Genomic DNA, 20000 nt, shown 5'->3' on the forward strand with positions numbered 1-20000 from the left:
CCCTCAGAACTTCAGTGATTGTGTCTCTGGAGTGTGAGTGACAGTAGTAAGTAGACACACACTATCGGGGTGTATGTACGTATGCCCACACTCTTGTTGATATAGATAAAGTTACCCAAACAATTAATCATTACTAGTACCATAAGACGCCCTTACCTGGTACTAATAACAAGAGTGCCATTACCACAAGTGTCACCAGCTCCCCAGGTAATGTTGGCACTAAAGGTGAGAGAGATGTCGCCGGCGTAAGATGGCGTCACCGTGAACTGTAGCAGGCCTTGGGTACCCGGCCCCACACACACCTCCCTCGTGTACCAGCTGGCGTTATACCGGGAACTTTCTGCCAGAGTCACAGTCACCTGAAGGGGGTATGGAAGATGAGGGAGACGGTGGTACAACATATCAGTTTAAATGATCGTTCTCAAAGGCTTAAACCATCGTCCTCAAAGGGTTAAATCATCGTCCTCAAAGGGTTAAGCCATCATCCTCAAAGGGTTAAATCATCGTTCTCAAAGGGGTGAATCATTATCCTCAAAGGGTTAAACCATCGTCTTCAAAGGGTTAAATCATCGTCCTCAAAGGGTTAAATCATCGTCCTCAAAGGGTTAAGGTAATGACCGTCTTTAAGAAACATATAAATTCCGAGTGAATGAAGAGACAATAAAGAGACAGTGAAGAAAGACAGTGAAGAGAGACAGGAGGAGATAGTGGAGACAGGAGGAAGAGGTTGATACAATTTGCACTTTAAGAAATCTGAAATTAGTGAGACTTTTATGAGAGAGGTAGAGAGATTTCCTTTACTAGACACAATTAGGACTTCTGGGAATATCAGGGGTATTTGTATCTGGACAAGAAGAAGTACATACTGTAATATATTAGGTCAGGCACTGTCTGGTCTTACTGCCTCAAAACTTAGTATTGGTGACGACTAAAATTTTCTCTGGTAGATTATCATGTGGCATCTACTAATTGTTTCTAAAAGCTCTCAAATTTGTTTCCCTTCAGCTTATTCTTTTTCCTTTAGTTAACAAATTTCTCTATTATGTGACCATGAACTGTTTAATCTCACCATCGAGTTGTGATCACACAGCCAAGTAACTCTCTCCCACGTCACTCACCGGGAGGCTCTGGTTCAGGTAGTTGAAGACAGACACAAGCAGTGGCACTTGTTCCCCTCGACGGGCTGAGGGCGGGGCGATCAGATCCAGGAAGAAGGGGGTGAAGGTGATGATAGAGGCGGGGCCACTGAATCCCACACCGTTCTGGGGGTGGACACACACAGCCTTCCCGACCCATTCAGTGACGGTGTCTGGTAGTGTTACTTCCTCTACTGTCTCACCAGTGTTGCTGATGAGGGAGAGGTGTGTGAGGGTTGAGCTAGGACAGGTGAACTAAAACTCATTAATTATTAAAGTAAATGTAAGAGGCGCTGGTCTGTAAACGGAGAAAGCTGTGGTTTGGATTCCATTCATGTCTTATAGTTCCCTTAACATAAACTATTACATGATGTGTTTAAGTTAATGATGACATATCCACCAATAAAGCTTATTTGTTGTTGTAAATGTCACCGTGTGTGTGTGTGTGGGGGGGGGGGGGTGAGGTACTTACTCGAGAACCAGGAGCTGCCAGAGCCAAGTCTCAGGGAAGTAGCTCCTTGTGTCCTGTCCGTTACGGACTTCCTCCTCCTCTGTATCGCCCTCCTCCTCCTGTTCATCCCCTTCCTCCTCCTGTTCATCCCCCTCCTCCTCCTGTTCATCCTCTTCCTCCTCGCTGCTCTCCCCTGGCGATGCTACAGGCGCCATCACTGCCATATCATCCAGTGGCATTATTCCTGCAATAATGTTGTTGTTATGCTTAGTAGAGATAGAGTCAAGGAAGTTTCATTATCAACGGTGACACAATAGTTCATAGAGTTTATTTAAGACTATAAACTAGATAAAAAAACAATATTACCCAAGTATATTATAACATCTATAGTCATGATATAAAGTATCATTTGAATATTATTTTCTTGTTGTTAATCTCTCTCCTGTACACACACACACTATCCGATAGAAGGCACGAGGAGACTCTCAGATGTGTGTGTGTTAGTAAGTCAGTACCTGGCAGGAACAGGTCAGGGACATGGTGAGGACAAGGTCGAGTCTCCAAGTCGAGGTCGGTAACCACCAGTAATCCTGCGTCCTGAGGGGCGTGGGGAACAAGTTAGTGTCACACACACACCACGACCCGTAACTATTACTAAAGATTCAGTTAACTTTTATATAATCCTGTTATAGACTTACGTCAGCTTATTGAGGCAATTTAACATTCTCTATAACTTTACATAGGATTGTAGACATAAAAGGAAGTTACTCACTCTGAAGGCATAAAAAGCATCAACGTAGTGCACAGCATACGAATCTTCCATCCCCGTAGCTGACCTCCTCTTACGTATTGGCGGTAGAGGATAATCTGTAAGACGATACACTCTTCACACAGATAGTTTAACACACACACACACACACACACACACACACACACACACACACACACACACACACACACACACACACACTTTACCACGTCGAGTAACTAACCGTAATCCCAGTAATCGTAGTTGTAATCTTGGTAGCAGCGGGAGTAAAGGTCCAGGTAGTCATAGTGTTCCCAGGACTGTACCTCCATCCCTCGCACGACATCCAGGAGCGTGTGTACAGACAGTTGATGAGGTTGTTCCCTTGCTAGCATCTCTACACTCCGGTCCACTACTCCTGAAGAAGGGGTGAAGGAGGGGGGTCCATCAAATTTTATAACATGTGTCTCACGTAGATAACTTCTCTTGATATCTCACCACATCCACATATTGAAGTAAAAGAACATACTGCTACCTCGCCAAGACGGATTTGAGGCAAATATTTCTCACTATCTCACCAAGACACAAGAAAGACCATTATCTATCCCTATGTCACCAAGACCCGAAAGAGACCAATGTCTCTCACCATCTCATCAAACATCTCTCAGCACCTCACCAAAACACAAGACCTAACATTCTTAATTAAGAACTCACCAAGACCACAGATAGAGTTGGGATTGGCAGAGAGGGTGAAGCTGGTCTTGTCTCCTGGTGCCGGGGGATTGGTGCCATTAGAGGAGGAGGAGTGCCAGGTGAGAGTGGTGGGGTTGGTGAGACACAGTGCCACGTCGATAGTGCCTGATGCTGACACCACCTCCCCGTCCGTTCTCGAATACCAGATGATTATCTATAAGAAAGAGTGAAACACAATATAGAAACGAGATGGATGGGTGGGTGGGTGGAACGACACATTCATCATTATTCATCACAGGAACATAAGTAAACCAGTCATCATCACACCAGGACTCACGTAGACAGTGGGTGAGGCTGTAGGTGGCAGCGTGACCTCAATAGTGAAGGACCCTCTAACTAGTTCTCCTTCTGGGTCCTTTAGCGGCGCCAACAGAAGGTCCTCATCCAAACCCAAAGGCGAGGCAGTCAGTACTCGCTCTTGGATGCTTGTCATTATGACCTGACCTCGGGATATGACCTGTGGAAGGAGGAGGAGGAGGAAGGTGGTAATGAATCAGGTCATGAAGAAGAGAATGATAATGGTGTGGTGTGGTATGGTATGGTGTCGCGTGGTGTGGTGTGGTGTCGTAACTCACCTGGGTAGTCACAGCAACCTTGTCCGTGTTATTGGTCACAAATATAACTGGTATTAAGACCTTGATGTTCTGTCCAGGCTGGCACTCAAGTCTACCAGAAGGAAGGTGAAGGGCCATACTGGAGCAGGAAGGCGAGTAGTAGGTCTTGATGTAGAAGGTGGACTCTGAGGGCTGCAGGTCACCTAATATGCCCGGTCCTCCTTGGTGGTCTACTGCTCCCACCTAGGAAGAAAACAAAGGCTGTAGTGTAGTGTTGGGTGATGGCTTACTGGGTCGAAGACGTACTGTTATCGTCATCTCTGGTTTAACCCTTTGAGTCCTGAAGGATTAAATCATCGTCCATGAAGGGTTAATCATCATCATCGTCCACAAAGGGCTATACTGATGGTGGTTTGTGTCCTTTCGTATGAGATGTAAAAATATAATAGCTGCCATCGCTTGACTCACCTGAACGTAAGCAGGTGTGTCTTGGTGTATGAGGTGAGGCGGCAAGATAGAGGTAACGGAGCCGTTGTTATTGGTGGTATAGTTATTGCAGATGTCGGCCACACACACCAACACGGGCTCCCCTCTGGCCAGCATCTCGCCTGCATACCTCGCCTCTACCTGTCATAGGGGAGAAGGATGAGATAGCTGACTATAATTTGCCTTTATTATGATGTGTAGTCACTCTTTTCCAATACTAAGAAAATTATTTGATAATCTAATAATTTATCGGTAAACTATCCATTAAATCATCTACATCTTTTTTGTTCAGAAATATAAAGTCTTGAATTCATCCTTGTACAAATAATTCTTTGAAAAATGTATATATATCAATGGCCATAATCAACAGAACTGAAGTCAATTATCCTGTATAATCTAATGTATTCTAACTAAACCCAACTAAGCCCAACCCAATCCAACCCAACCTGAAACACAAAGGGAAGTCCTGGCTTGAAATAGCGTTCACTCTTGATCATCTTAAAGGTCACTACTTGTCGATGAATTTTGACCTCTGTGAAGGCTTCGTAGGTGACCCCAGTACCCTGCTCCGTCACTACCGCCTCCACGTTCAGGGTGTGGAAGTACATCTCCTCCGTCAGGTTATTAGTCGACACGTTCACCGCCACACAGCCCGTGAATGACTGTTAAATGTCACAACACGTTATTAATACAGTAAAACCTCTATTTAACGGATTATATGGAGAGGAAAGTCCAGTTGATAAATGAGAGATTGAGACACAGAAGAGAGATAATAAATCACTAATAAAATACAAAGAGACACAGAAGAGATAATAAATCAATAAATCACAAACGAGAGATAATGAGACACAAACAAGAGACAAAGAGAAACATACGAGATAAAGAAAAAATAGCCCACCAGACACACGTAAACAGCAAGAGACAGGCGAGTTATGCCAGGTAAGAGCAGACGGTGATAAGTTCTGTCAATACCTGTACTGTTGTGTTGACAAGTGGGTGTTGATCCTCCAAGTGCCCGTTATAGTAGTGTGTGTGGGTGTGTACAACCAGCCAAGCCGAACCTTCCACCTCCTGGCCCCAGTTGTACCTGTAAACACCTCGGTACCGTAATTATTCCAAGGTTAATTTAGATCGCCTTGAAATTTTAACACCTTAGTGTATTTCATCTGTTGAGTACACTTTCTGAGGAAGAAAGAAAGAAATAAAGAAAGAACAAAAGAAAGAAAGAAACAAAAATAAAACCCGTGAATTACTCAGCACAGATGGTGAATATAATGTATTGATCAGAGGAAAGGACGTAAGGTGGAGGGCTGAGTGTGACCTCAAACCTGGGCAGGTCATAGTGCTCCACCTCGAACACTTGGTATCCCTTGCCTACTTCTGTCCTCGTCTGGATCTTGTACTTCCCCTGCAGGAGAGACCACAACCCGTCAGAAGAAAGGGACTGGCATTAAGGGAAAGGTTAGATTAGGTTATATAATGAGTGGCGAGAGTAACATCACATGCTAACCAGAGCAGGAGATAAGATGTCAAGTACGGGATGTGTTATAAAAAAGTGAAATTTTATGTACTACAGAAATATATATTATGAGAAAGTTATTTCCTAAATATCTAAGCTGCCACTTGTACAGTAAATTGCTATAGTCCGTTCACCTCTCCTCCTGAACCACGAACCCCCGAGAGATTCAGACTCGTGAATCCGAAGCAGTAGATTGATACAATATCCTATTCACTAATGGGTCTGGATTCGTGAGTCTGAATCTCTCGGGGGTTCGTGGTTCAGGGAGAGAGACGAATGGACTTTAGTAGTTAACTGTACAATGCGGATAAAAATATCATTATTACTTACTTCCTCAACTTCATCTGCCAGAGGAAATTCCAAATGCACAAGACCTTGCGAGTTGTTCACTTTGAGCCAATGAGCGAGTCGAACACCTGAAGGGGACGTAACCCACACCTCCTCCAGATCTTCATACGACACCTTTGACTCCGCTCCGACGATAGTGAGGATACGGAACTTCACCACTTGACCTGGCATGTAGAGGAATTTGTCTGTCTGAACGAATGTCTTGCCCATTTCTTCCAATTTGACCATCAGGGACTCGGAGACCATAGCGGCACCCACCTTACCAAAGATCTCGAGGTCACCGTAATATTCACTCACATTCGGGACGTCTAGAGTGGTACAGACGTGACCAGGTCCCTCTACTGCAGATGAAAAGTTTATCTTCTAAATAAACCAAATTTCAGACAACACTGTAGATCATTAACAACAACACAACTTAACCTAACCTAACCAGTAATTTTCAGCTGCTCTAACCTGTGGTGTTAAGGAGGACAGAGCTGGTGTTGGAAGAGGTCTTGGTCGACAGGCTTATGAAGAGGTCGACCATGGTCTCCTGGTTGAGCACTGTAAACACACACACCGACGCTCTCCCTCCAGCCACCCATTTATCCGGGGTCGTGATCAAGTACTCACTGGGTTAAAATAAATGACAACGAATACACACGATAGGAAATAGAGCAAAACAAAATAACAGTGAATAAATAATGGTCATCGTTAGTTATGCTGGAGCAATGGTGTCATGGAAAAAAAGCCTTTATGTTTAAAATATAAAATTGTACAGTAGAACATTGTTAGAGTGAACTAATACTTTAAATAACTCACTTGGTACACTCCCACTGGAGGTCACAGCACCTGTTGTGCTTGATGGGGCGGCAGAGAGGGTCAGAAGGAGGGGTCGGGCACACCTCGAGCTGGCATAGTGCTTCAGGCTGGCCATTACCCACACTCTGACACTCACACTCCCCACAAGGCGCAACGTATGTCTCCCAGGTCTCCCCGATGCCATAGTACAAACCCTGACTCAAGCAGGTCGTACTATGGAAAGAAAAACATTAAGCAGGAATCACTTATAAGACATTTGGAAGGTGGAGGTGAAATATGAACGTCGGTACGAAATAACTTGATTTTTTCTTTGCCAGCAGTGGCCAGATCTTGTGTAGTATATACAGAAGACCTGCTGCTTACATCTAAAAAAAAAAAATATCACTAAAACAGTACAAGGGAACTCACTTATCGCAGAAGTACTGGGGGCAGCACTGGCCTAACGGCTTCTGAAGGGTGAGACAGTCCTTGTGAGATTTGCCTGGACAAAAGGTGTCCCAGCATTTCGTGTAGGCGCCCTCGATGCTGCTGAAGAGGCATCGACACGTCTTGCAGTTCTCCTCCTCCTTCCACTGGTCATCAATCTGGTAGACGGTGCCATTCTTCGAGGAGCAGTTACTAGGATGGTAAACAAAGAGTTGTTGGCACCTTAGACAATATTAAGACAATTCTACACCAAGTTCTTGAGTTAACTGTGAAAATTTTTTGTTTAGAAGAGAAACACACTCATACGTCAACGGCCGACGAATGATTTTTGCAGGTAATTGATAATAGATATTGAAGTAGAATTTTTTAATACCGGTAGTAAAAATAGTGATAATATTGTTTATATAACAATTAAAAATATCAACAGGTGAGAGAGAGACAGGTAACTCACCGAGGCAGGTCACCACATAGCCAGTATTTACAGCAGGTAGCGTTGACGAGGGTGCAATTGTTGGCCGGGGCAGCTGCCAGTAAGGGACAAGCGTCACACACCAGCGACTGAGTTCTGCCGGGGGGACCTCGTTCAGTGGTGTAATGATTTCTGTAGTAGTATTTCAATCCTTTATATTTGCTCAAGACTTACTATAGCCTATGGACGCGCATTAGTCTTCGCAATACAACATCCAAAATAAGGCAAGGGAAATCCAGCCCATGTTAAAAAGAAGGAAATTTTGTGTTAAACCAATGCCAGGTTCGGTGTCTGCTAACATGTAAATAACAGTGTTAATGAAAAGGGTGTCAGTTTCTTGTATGTTAATGTGAGTTTTGATATCCAAGTTGACATTAACATTATTGTGAATGCCACTATGGTTAAGTAACTGAATAAGTTTCCCCCACTTACTCCTGTTGTTCTACGCTGTTGACTGCATCAGGGCCAAGGGGCGGCATGACGCTGTTGTCACCTGCAGAGGATAAGGAACCTTGTGTGAAAAAAATGTGGGCTCTGGTAAAATTTGTTCGTCAACAGAAACCTCAAGCTGGAGGTTTATATGATATTTCAGCTTGAAAGTCATACGCTAATCTCTGTTACCCTAATTCTGGCTGGGATTCAAACTAGTGTCCCTGACTATGATACTAACATTTTGAAACATCGACACTGTATATTTAATCATCATTGATCAAGTCATCTCTTGGTGTAAGAATCTGGTTAAATGTGTTGTGAGGTGAGATCCCAACCTGGGCAGAGTATTGAGTTCGGGTCAGACGTCCAGACCTCACCACTAACATCCTATGATACATAACTGTACAGTCACTCAAAAAACTATCTGTTCTTGGGGTGATCGATGAATTTCGGAATAAACACTACGACTCCTTTCGTCTCGGTAGGGTTGTCAAAATCCTTCTTCTGCTGTGTAATTTGTTCAGCACAATTTTGTATAGAGTGTCTTGAGTAACTGTACATCTCAACTATATAAGAAATACATTAAGATATTCATGACAAGTAATTTTTATATGTTTTTATATAGTTATTAATCCATAAACAAAACTAAAGAAGTAAGTTTATAAATATAAATGACATGATAATGGGGTAACTAGTGTTCAACTGAATATATATTTTGCATATAAATTCACACGAAATAAAAATAATAAGTGAATAAAATGGTTTAAATTAGGAATTATTTGTAACACATACAAAGGTGATAATCATTACCTCAATAAATGTAATAATTGTTCTTAAAACACAACTTACTGTTCGGGGAATTTCAGTTGAGATTTTTCCAACATCAAGACATCCAGTAATGTATTACTAACGAACCCTCGATATAACGGACTTTTCTCTCCATATAGTCCGTTAAATAGAGGTTTCGCTATACATTTTAGATCAACTACAGATAATACTGGACTGGGTGAGAGCATGTGTAGAGTAGCAGAGCAGAGTTTAATATAAAGCCACATTGTGCAGTAATAAAACCCTTCCACTTGGGGTCATAACCTACCAGCTTATATCATAACTCCACACGTAAACAAAACTACAAACAACACACCATAAAACCCCTGATGTAACACACCAAAAAGTATCTTCACGGAGAGGATCGATAAATTTCACAATGAACATTACGACTCCTGTTATCTCGGTAGGGTTGTCAAAATCTTCCGTCCGTTGTGTCTAATTGTCGAACATAAAACCGTAAAGATACTTGTTTGGAGTGTGTGTTCATTACTAACTATAAACTACTAAGCTTTAAAACAATAATACAATTAAAATAAATTCAAAAATAATCTTAAAATGACTAAATCTAAAATTAGTGTAAATGAAGTATGAGGTATGGTCAAGAGGCGGTGGCCAGACCAAATGTTGTTAGTTCCGTCAGACGTGCACGCCTCCCCTTCCTCCTGCTTCCCTGCCTGCACGCCTTCCTGCCTTTACTCCTCCCTGCCTGCACGCCTTCCTGCCTTTACTCCTCCCTGCCTGCACGCCTCCCTGCCTGCACGCCTCCCTGCCTGCACGCCTCCCTGCCTGCACGCCTCTCCGTCCGAACGCCTCCCTGCAAGCACTGGATCACACACTTATCTGAAATGGAAAGGGAAATATAGCCAAGACTTTATTTAGAGAGAGTAACTGTCTTGTATATATGAATTGGCTTGACAGATCATGTGAGACGTGTATTAATTCTATATTCAGAGAGAGTAGAGTAAAGGGAGTCCTTTTACACACACACACTCACACACACACTCACACACACACACACACACACACACACACACACACACACACACACACACACACACACACTCACACACACACACACACACACACACACACACACACACACACACACACACTTTCTTTAATTCCCTTTGTCGCGGCAAACATCAAAAGATCTCATAATGGTGGTTCTGCAGCGCGGCGGGCCCCATTCACCAAGACAAGTGTTACTGCTGCAGCTCCAGGCACTTGTTGAACACCTGTGTCACAGCCCCCCTTCCCTCTCTCCATCTCCCTCCCTCTCTCCCCCTCCTTCCCTCTCTCCCCGACATACAGAACGTGAGGAGACTAAAAATGACTTTATGGAACTCGTGTGTTAAACTGGGGAGACAGAGAGAGTTGTGGGGGGGTAGGGAGGAGAGGGAGTAAATGGGGAGAGGGAGAGAGTGGGGAGAGGGAGAGAGTAGGGAGAGGGAGAGGGTGAAGGGAGAGGGAGAAGGTGAAGGGGGAGGGAGTGGGTGGCAAGAGAGAGTAGGCGGAGAAAATAGAACTCCGCCTGGTGACATCATTTATCACACCGATATTACCTTACCCAGCAATACCTCTTCACACTATGAGCACCAATCAAATATTAAAATTACAGGTGGTCCAAAATGAAGCCCTAAGATTCGTCACAGGTGAATGATACCCCTTCACCAGAACCACAGCCGAGATACACAGAAACCTGAGAATGAAACCCATCAACCAGCAGCTGCACACCCTGGCCAGCAGAATCTGGCAAAAGATAGAACGATCAGAGCAAGAACTCCTTCAAAGACTCCCACCAGATAACGACAACAACCATACATGGTTCCCAAAAAGTTACCAAATCTCAAAAGGTCCATTACCACCCCCGATCTACACAGCCAAGCAATAGACAACCTCCCTAGACCAGCATCCGCCAGTAGGGTCGGCGGAATATGAAATAAGGCCCTTAAAACACCCATATATGGAACAGGGTAGGCTGTTTAGTGCCTGTACCGACAGACAATTACTAACCCATGACACAACCCTAACACACTATTAGCTTAGGTAGGCGGTCAGCCCTCCCTCTCTTACCTCCTCCTAAATTTCTTCAATTTCCGAACTATAACTTCCTTTACCCACCTCTAATCTTCTTTCACCCTCCTTTCTCTACAAAAAAAAAGAGTGGCTGAGGGTTGGGGGATAGGGTGAGAGTGGAGGCGGTGGGGGAGAGTGGGGAGGAGAGCCAGGGGATATTGGCCGTCGTACTGATAGGCCCCGACTTAGCCTAATATTTCCATTGGGATTGCGCCCCTGGCCAGGAGGGTTAAATAATTGTCTTCAAAGGGCTAAATAGTCATACTAAAAGGGTTAAGATAAAAAAATAATAATTAGCAGGAATTCATAGCAGCGTATGCTGTTACGTAAGGTCGTCTGCAGTACTGTTAACAGGACAACAGTTCCCTTACAGATAACAACAGCAATAGAAAAGTACAACAGCACTATAAAGAGGCAGCAGTGTGTCAGTAGCACCAATATTGAAGGGGTAACTCCATTAATTATGTTACTTTAGCAACATTAAGAAACAATATTAGCATTAGAAGGCAAGAATCACCACCACGGAACATTATCAACACGAGGCGACAGTCACAATAGTCCGGAACAAAAGTAAAAATTCAGAGAATAACACTAACACTAAAGCTTGATGTAGGAAGATCATCATTTATGCATACCAGCATCACGTAGTTAAGTATAATAACAGTCTCATATAATGGTACAATAACAGTATTCTAAAAGTTAAACCCAACTTGACAACACCAGGCTACCAAGAGACGCTACAGCTTACCTACGAGAAGGTTCGCGAGTAACTGACGACTGAGCAAGTTAGCGAGTACTGTCGAAGAAGCGACAACTCGACCTACCATTGGCTTATTCAGTGAAAAATGGTGACTTGAAGGCCCTTTAACGCTCCTCCCTCACGGTGATGATGTAGACTACGACTCAGCACAACATGTGTGATAGGACGACACAGTTGGCCAGGTAATGTTAACGTAGTGTTGGTGTGTATACAGGTGGAAAATGTCAATTATATACGAGTGTAAGGAAGTAATAATCATGAATATATAGAACGTTATGGAGTCGTCTTTACTACAATCATCAGAGGACAACACAGTAATAGTAATGAAATTTTGTTCTATTATTTGGCTCTACAGGTGACGAGATGAAAAGAACTGGGAATGGATAACAACACCTGCGACACACCTGTACTGAACCAGTCTCATCACACCTGTACTAAACCTGTATCATCACACCTGTACTAGGCGTGTATCATCACACCTGTACTAGACCTGTATCATCACACCTGTACTTGGCCTATATCATTACACCTGTACTAGACCTATATCATCACACCTGTACTAGACCTGTATCATCACACCTGTACTAGACCTGTATCATCACACCTGTAATTGGCCTATATCATCACACCTGTACTAGGCCTATATCATCACACCTGTACTAGACCTGTATCATCACACCTGTACTAGACCTGTATCATCACACCTGTACTTGGCCTATATCATCACACCTGCACTAGGCCTATATCATCACACCTGTACTAGACCTGTATCCTGTATCATCACACCTGTACTAGACCTGTATCATCACACCTGTACTTGGCCTGTATCATCACACCTGTACTAGACCTGTATCATCACACCTGTACTAGACCTGTATCATCACACCTGTACTAGGCCTGTATCATCACACCTGTACTAGACCTGTATCATCACACCTGTACTAGACCTGTATCATCACACCTGTACTAGACCTGTATCATCACACCTGTACTAGACCTGTATCATCACACCTGTACTAGACCTGTATCATCACACCTGTATTAGACCTGTATCATCACACCTGTACTAGACCTGTATCATCACACCTGTACTAGACCTGTATCATCACACCTGTACTTGGCCTATATCATCACACCTGTACTAGACCTGTATCATCACACCTGTACTTGGCCTATATCATCACACCTGTACTTGGCCTGTATCATCACACCTGTACTAGACCTGTATCATCACACCTGTACTTGGCCTATATCATCACACCTGTACTAGGCCTGTATCATCACACCTGTACTGAACCAGTCTCATCACACCTGTACTTGGCCTATATTATCACACCTGTATTAGACCTGTATCATGACACCTGTACTGGGCGTGTATCATCACACCTGTACTGAACCAGTCTCATCACACCTGTACTAGGCCTGTATCATCACACCTGTATTAGACCTGTATCATGACACCTGTACTAGGCGTGTATCATCACACCTGTACTAGGCGTGTATCATCACACCTGTACTAGGCCTATAACATTACACCTGTATTAGACCTGTATCATCACACCTGTACTAGGCCTGTATCATCACACCTGTATTAGACCTGTATCATGACACCTGTACTTGGCCTGTATCATCACACCTGTACTAGACCTGTATCATCACACCTGTACTTGGCCTATATCATCACACCTGTATTAGACCTGTATCATCACACCTGTACTAGACCTGTATCATCACACCTGTACTAGACCTGTATCATCACACCTGTACTGAACCAGTCTCATCACACCTGTACTAGGCGTGTATCATCACACCTGTACTGGACCTGTATCATCACACCTGTACTAGACCTGTATCATCACACCTGTTGTATGTCTCAGTTTTCCAGGAAATTATTTATTCTTTGTGGTGATAATAAAATATGCAAGGGGGTTAATGGATTCCCACTGACCCCCCAACCCTAACACACAGTAGGATCTCAATGATAAACAAAACTCATAAATAACTAATATATTAAAAAATCAATTCAAATAACATACAATGTATACAATAATCTTCCCCGAAAGAGCCGAAAGGCGAAGTGGCCAGTATTCTCCAAACAAGCCCCAACCATTCTGGATGCTGGGTATCTACAAGGTATATCCTGGATCCTGGTACCAACAGGTATATCCTGGAAACGTTCTCATGCTGGAGTTTTACCTCTTACTGAAAGCGTCGCGGATAATATTATCCTGGATATGTTGGGGATGCTGGACACTTCCTCATTGTATACTTCGTTCTTGGCATCTCCAGGAAGGATCGTAGAAGGTGGACGGTTCTTAAAGTTGTTCTGAATGCTTGATATCTGGGAATATCCTGGACGTGGGGCACCTTGGATATTTAGGCTGTACAATACTCTACAGTTGCCTCCAGGATGCCGCCTGAGAAGTGTGCTAGATGCTAACACTTCCCCTTCAGGAGTGTCCATGACCCTGAACACCTCCCCTTCAGGAGTGTCCATGATCCTGAACACCTCCCCTTCAGGAGTGTCCATGACCCTGAACACCTCCCCTTCAGGAGTGACCATGACCCTGAAAACCCCTTAGAAGCGACCTGCATTTCGAGTTTAAGATGATGAACATCTTGAAGATGCGTCACATGACCTCCTTACCAGCCCTTGCCTTTGAAGCCAATAGTTCCTGGGCCAAACCTATGAGATGTTTCGAACGATCTGAAATTAACGACCATAATCAACAGATATTATTATTATTATTATTATTATTATTATTACTATTATTAAAAGTGTTCACTTCCAAACGTTCCTTAGGGACTTAGGGCACGGAGGAACGGGACTTTAATCTTATGCTTAAGAAGACTTTATTGACACAGTAGCGATACTCACACAGACGACTGACGGACATGACTATACGGTCTGTAATACCTCCGGAAGGTGATCTGGGTAGAGGGCGCCACCACCAGGAGCAGTAGTACCAATGCCACCACCGTCAACATCACCTGTGAGTGAAGATACAACAAAACCGAATAAAAATCACAATATATCAATTATTTCTTGTAAACACTTGAGTCATTCTGTCAATTCCGTCAATCATCAATTATTTTGGAAGCGTAAAGCGGCGTAAATGTCAGAGGTAGCTAATGACAAACGCCCGTACATTATTAGAGTGATGGTAGGGGAGGTGAGAGAAAAGAGCAGCTCACCCATATCATTTACATACAAGTAAATCATAGTGAATATAAACCAAGAACTATGTAACCAGAGAGAAGTAACTTAATATAACCGAACTGAATATAACTAATGAATGAATAGGCCACCCCCTCCCACTCCTGACACACACACACACACACACACACACCCCCAGCCAGCCAGCCACACACACTCATCCAACCCCACACACACACAAACACATACACACATTCACACACTCCACACATACTCACCTTCCCACACACACTCACCCTCCCACGCACGCACGCACGCACACACGCACGCACACACACACACACACACACACACACACACACACACACACACACACACACACACACACACACACACACACACACACACACCATCCCATCTATTGTTAAAATAATAAACAACTCCTGATTTATGTACTGTACAGCCCTGTAAATGTATTCAATGCATATTATATCATTATGTCTAAATCAAATGTAAGTCTGTAAATTTTCAGCCACCGGCTGCAACTCTATTAATAAACCGTTTATTATTATTATTATTATTACACACAAAACTCACCCCACACACAAACACCCACCCACACCCTCACGTACACACACACACACACCTACACATATAATTGTTGCCCCTCGCGTAACGAGAATTTGTTTAAGGTGTAGAAGATATCGCCAACACAACAACCACACCCCAAGTTAACGAGCTGCATGACCCAGTGTCAAGGAATAGTCCGAGAAGACCGGACAACTCGCCAACTGCACTGGCTAACCATTACCCCGGAATACGATCCGCAAATCGATTAACATCCAGGTTCCCAATAACATAGGCAAATGGCGTAAAGAAACTTGCTCATAGTTTCATCCTGCCCGGGGATTGAACCCGGGTCCGCTCGCTTGCGAGGCGAGCATGCCGACCATTACACCACAGGTCGCCACACACTCACATACCCACACACACATACCCACCCACTCCACCCCCCACACACTCCCCCATACCTATACGCACCCCCCACACACACACCCACACACATACTCACACACTCATACCCACACACCCACCCCACACACCCACACCCTCCACACACACCCACCCCACCCCCACCCCACACACACACCCCCACCCCCCACACCCTCCCCACACACACCCCCACACACACCTCCTCCACACACGTAATATAAAGGAACACCTTACCGTCCCTTTTAGCTTCATCTCCTGGTCGTCGCCGCTTCAGATACCAACACAAGTGAGGCAGCAGCAGTGATAAAACTTTCAGATCGATGAATGTGTAAATACTTGTTTCTTGAGTTGGCAGACTACTTGGAGAACTTTTTACCACGGAGGGAGTGCCCTTAGCTTCTTCCTCGTCTGTCTGTGTTGTCTAGTTCAAGAGTTAACTACTGTATTGATCGGCATGATATGAGGCAATGGTAACGCGTAGAGACACAGAGAGTACTGGTTGGGTGAGGGTGAGTGAGTGATGGAGTGTGGGAGCGAGGAGCGAGTGAGGGAGTGAGTGAGTGAGCGAGGGAGGGAGTGAAGGACATATGTATAAGTACAGTATACGTGTGGGCTTGTTGACGTCTGTTGGAGGACTGAGTGTGGCCTGCATCCTGCTACGTTATATACCCACCTGCACCCTCAACCTGCCCACGCACCTGCTAGGACTCAACACTCACTCAAACAAACACTCAACTACGTGTACAAACCGTCCTTTTGTGTACAATATCATGTATATCATCCACCCCTCATCCGTATACATACTCTCACGACATCCACCAGAAGACAGTACTCATCCAAAACATAGAAATAACATTCTCCTACTACCACACACCCATACGGACACCCTTATTAGCCATCATCCACTTACGCTGTCTATCTGTCTGTCTCGGTCTAACTGGATTCTCAACTCGTTTCCTCCGTGAGAAAATCAATAAAACTTGCCGACTCACAGGTATGCCCTTCGTCGCCTTCGTCACCTTCCACTTGTTTCCCTCATTATACCTGGCCCTCCTCCCCCATCTCCCCTGCCTCCTCCGTAGCCCCTCTTCTCCCATCCCCCTCTCCCTGCACCCTTCCCTCCCCTCACCCTCCCCTTAGGTTTACTACTGACCAAGGAAGGAATCGAGGCCCAGACTCCTCAAAAGCTCACATATATTAATCCCTCCTCCCAGCATGTCGGCCTTTTCCCAGCAGCTGAAGATATGTGTGACAGGGTGTAAGACGTTGAGGAATAGCTCCATGGCCGTGTCGCCCCCAGCATCATGACTCGTGACCAGCGCAGTGTATACCTGCAGCCGGGCAAAGAGTCCAGTGGGGTTAGTGGCCTCCCTCGCCAGCCGGACTACACCGAAGGACGTTTGGTTTGGGACAGGGTGGTTTGGACATAACCTAACCATAAGTAAATTTGCTGATGACACTAAAATAGGACGTGTTATTGAATCTGACGAGGACTCCGCAAAACTACAGGAAGATCTAAACAAATTTTTCGAATGGTCTGAAAAATGGCAGATGAAATTCAACGTGGACAAATGTAAAGGACTCAGTATAGGAGATGTAAACAAGGAAACCAGATACCAGATGAACAACGATGCCATAAAGAAATCCGACTGCGAGAGAGATTTAGGAGTAATGATAAGTAGGAACCTTAAGCCAAGTAAACAATGTGTTTTTGCTCGTAACAAGGCTAATAAAGTACTTGGGTTCATACAAAGGAGTGTTAGTTACAAGACTAGCGAGGTTATCCTAAAACTGTATCTTGCGCTTGTGAGACCACACCTGGATTACGCAGTTCAGTTCTGGTCACCGTATTACAGAATGGATATAGAATCATTGGAAAGAATTCAGAGGAGAATGACAAGACTCATCCCGGGCATTAGGAACCTTGAGTATAGAGACAGGTTAAAGCATCTTAATTTGCACTCCCTCGAGAGACGTAGAGCGAGGGGCGACCTAATAGAGGTGTATAAATGGAAGTCAGGGCTAAACAAAGGGGACATTACAAAGGTACTCAAACTATCCAACCAGGAGCGAACTCGTAAAAATGGTTTTAAATTAGACAAACTTAGATTTAGGCGCGAAATAGGTAAACACTGGTTTGGAAACAGTAGTGGATGAATGGAACAAGTTACCAAAAATCATCATTAACTCGAATACGCTGAATAGCTTCAAACATAGGTTGGATGCTTATATGAGCAATAGGGGTTGGGTGTAAACGGGACTGCCCAGTATGGGCCAATAGGCCCGCTGCAGTTTCCTCCATTCTTATGTTCTTATGGTCCAAACGTTTGCTCACCCGCCAGATGACACACCGTATAGGTGTGAACAGGGACAAGGAAAGGTTACAGCTACCTACATGGTCAAGGTCAGTCGTGTCGCAACGCAGCGTTCTAGCATGTAAGAGTAAACAAACTACCTTTCAACTATGATCAAAGGCGTTTAGTTTGATAATTATTTTCACAGTTGTTGATGATAAAACTCTTGGTTGATAAAAGTCGGTGATGGTTTGTGATTTGACCTTCCTGGAGAAGATTTTTCCCTGGAGGGTCAAGATCACTGTTGTCATCATATTATACAAGTCTTCTAGTTAGAGTTACACCTCGAGGTAGACATGACTCGTACAGGTGAGACGACAAGGTGTTGAGTGGATCCTCTTACCACCTGCTGTTACACCACAGAATACAGTTGAAACATGACCCAGACAAGCAAACAGGAAATATGTAACAAATAAGAGTAACCACAGAGTAACCCCTTTGGGAACTGATCTCCTCGGGTTACGCGCTTCGAGGAACGCCGGGAGACAGAGTAAAGGAGGAAGGTAGGTGGCGGTGTACAGTCAACTACTAAAGTCCGTTTGCCTCTCCCACTGAACAACGAACCCCCTGAACCACGATCCCCCTGAGAGATTCAGGCTCATCATCCCGAAGCAGTAGACTGATACATCATTCTGTCCATAAAGGCTTCGAGTTCACACTTCTGAATCCCTCGGGGGGGTTCGTGGTTCAGGGGGTTCGTGGTTCAGGCAGAGAGGCAAACGGACTTTAGTAGTTACCTGTACAGGGTTCATATGTTCATGCAGCTTGTGTCACCACCAACGCTCCCTCCAGCAACAAACACAGTTACGTATTATAATCCTTGCCTGTGGGGCAGCAGCTGGCGTTCTGTGTCCAGTTAGTAGAGGGAATTAGCGCCTGGGTGCTGGGTGTCACTGCTGGTGGTCGGTAAAGCTGACGAGTTGTAATGTCTAGAGAGGAAAGCCACACCTACACCCACGCCCACAACCACACTAATGAACCACACCCACAGCCAAACTAATTTGCCACATCCACAGCGACGCCCACAACCACACTAATGAGCCTCAGCCACACTAATGAAACACACCCACAGCCACACTGAGATCGCTGTTAATGTAAGTAATTTTAACCAATTTTACCATTTTTTCCTCAATAAATTACAGTGTTATATGGCAGCGGTCCTTACCCTTAGCTGTTGGCTCGTACACGAAAAACAACTCTCCATTGAATGTTAGTTATTTTTAAATGACTAGTTCACGTGGGCCCCATTCCTAATAGGTCCCTGACTTACCTAATTATTTAGAATTAGGCCCCATATCTAATTGGTCCTAATTTCATGGGTGCCAATTCTGATGGGGTTGAGTCTCATTGGTTAGGCTAGTTCAGGGACTTTGGGGACTTGACCCCACTAGGACTGGGGTCAATTTTGTCTACTGTCGGCCAGAGGATTGTGTTCTTAAGGAGGGTTGAACTCTCCAGGTGACAGCTAGGGTGTATGTAGACTGTCTGTTATACAGTCTAATCTACATAACAGAAAAGTATTTGCCAAACTGTTTTCTTCCTATCCCACAATTGAGAAACACCTGAGGAATCATAAGGTATTCCAGGTATAATGAAACACAAGGTTGCGTCAGGAACTGAAAGGTGTAAAAAGAAAAACCTAACGCAAAGTCACTAACTAAACAGGAAACAGAACTTTTGGTGAGACGCTGATGTAACACATTGTG

The 20000-nt window shown here is 44.3% G+C and overlaps 1 protein-coding gene and 1 long non-coding RNA gene across 4 annotated transcripts in view; both read right to left on the reverse strand.

Annotated features, from left to right (window-relative positions):
• LOC121858201 (alpha-2-macroglobulin-like protein 1) overlaps positions 1-11876 on the reverse strand; it is a 23185-nt gene extending 11309 nt beyond the window's left edge. The window contains exons 1-22 of one of the 3 annotated variants that reach the window (XM_042354414.1): positions 11779-11876; positions 8362-9794; positions 8124-8184; positions 7674-7787; positions 7205-7414; positions 6797-7009; positions 6449-6606; positions 5978-6336; positions 5382-5536; positions 5101-5215; positions 4575-4790; positions 4111-4269; positions 3664-3885; positions 3366-3545; positions 3050-3242; positions 2580-2753; positions 2360-2454; positions 2103-2184; positions 1609-1831; positions 1119-1347; positions 157-359; positions 1-26 (exon numbers count right to left, since the gene is read on the reverse strand). The exon at positions 1-26 is cut by the window's left edge and continues 54 nt beyond it. In XM_042354414.1, coding sequence (XP_042210348.1) covers positions 1-26; positions 157-359; positions 1119-1347; positions 1609-1831; positions 2103-2184; positions 2360-2454; positions 2580-2753; positions 3050-3242; positions 3366-3545; positions 3664-3885; positions 4111-4269; positions 4575-4790; positions 5101-5215; positions 5382-5536; positions 5978-6336; positions 6449-6606; positions 6797-7009; positions 7205-7414; positions 7674-7787; positions 8124-8170 — 3373 coding nt within the window. In that variant the 5' untranslated portion in view covers positions 8171-8184; positions 8362-9794; positions 11779-11876. Of the gene's footprint in view, positions 27-156; positions 360-1118; positions 1348-1608; positions 1832-2102; positions 2185-2359; positions 2455-2579; positions 2754-3049; positions 3243-3365; positions 3546-3663; positions 3886-4110; positions 4270-4574; positions 4791-5100; positions 5216-5381; positions 5537-5977; positions 6337-6448; positions 6607-6796; positions 7010-7204; positions 7415-7673; positions 7788-8123; positions 9795-11778 lie in introns of all 3 variants that reach the window. The other 2 variants (XM_042354413.1, XM_042354415.1) reach the window with 2 other exon arrangements.
• Positions 11877-13788: 1912 nt separating this feature from the next.
• On the reverse strand, positions 13789-16563 carry LOC121858435. The gene is made up of 3 exons (XR_006087434.1): positions 16175-16563; positions 14669-14781; positions 13789-14497 (listed from the first exon to the last, which is right to left on the reverse strand). It is a non-coding gene; the product is annotated as an uncharacterized LOC121858435 (long non-coding RNA).
• Between the last annotated feature and the right edge of the window lie 3437 nt (positions 16564-20000).

This window comes from Homarus americanus, unplaced genomic scaffold, assembly GCF_018991925.1.
Source record: "Homarus americanus isolate GMGI-L3 unplaced genomic scaffold, GMGI_Hamer_2.0 scaffold57980, whole genome shotgun sequence".
In the NCBI taxonomy this organism is placed as follows: Eukaryota; Metazoa; Arthropoda; class Malacostraca; order Decapoda; family Nephropidae; genus Homarus; species Homarus americanus.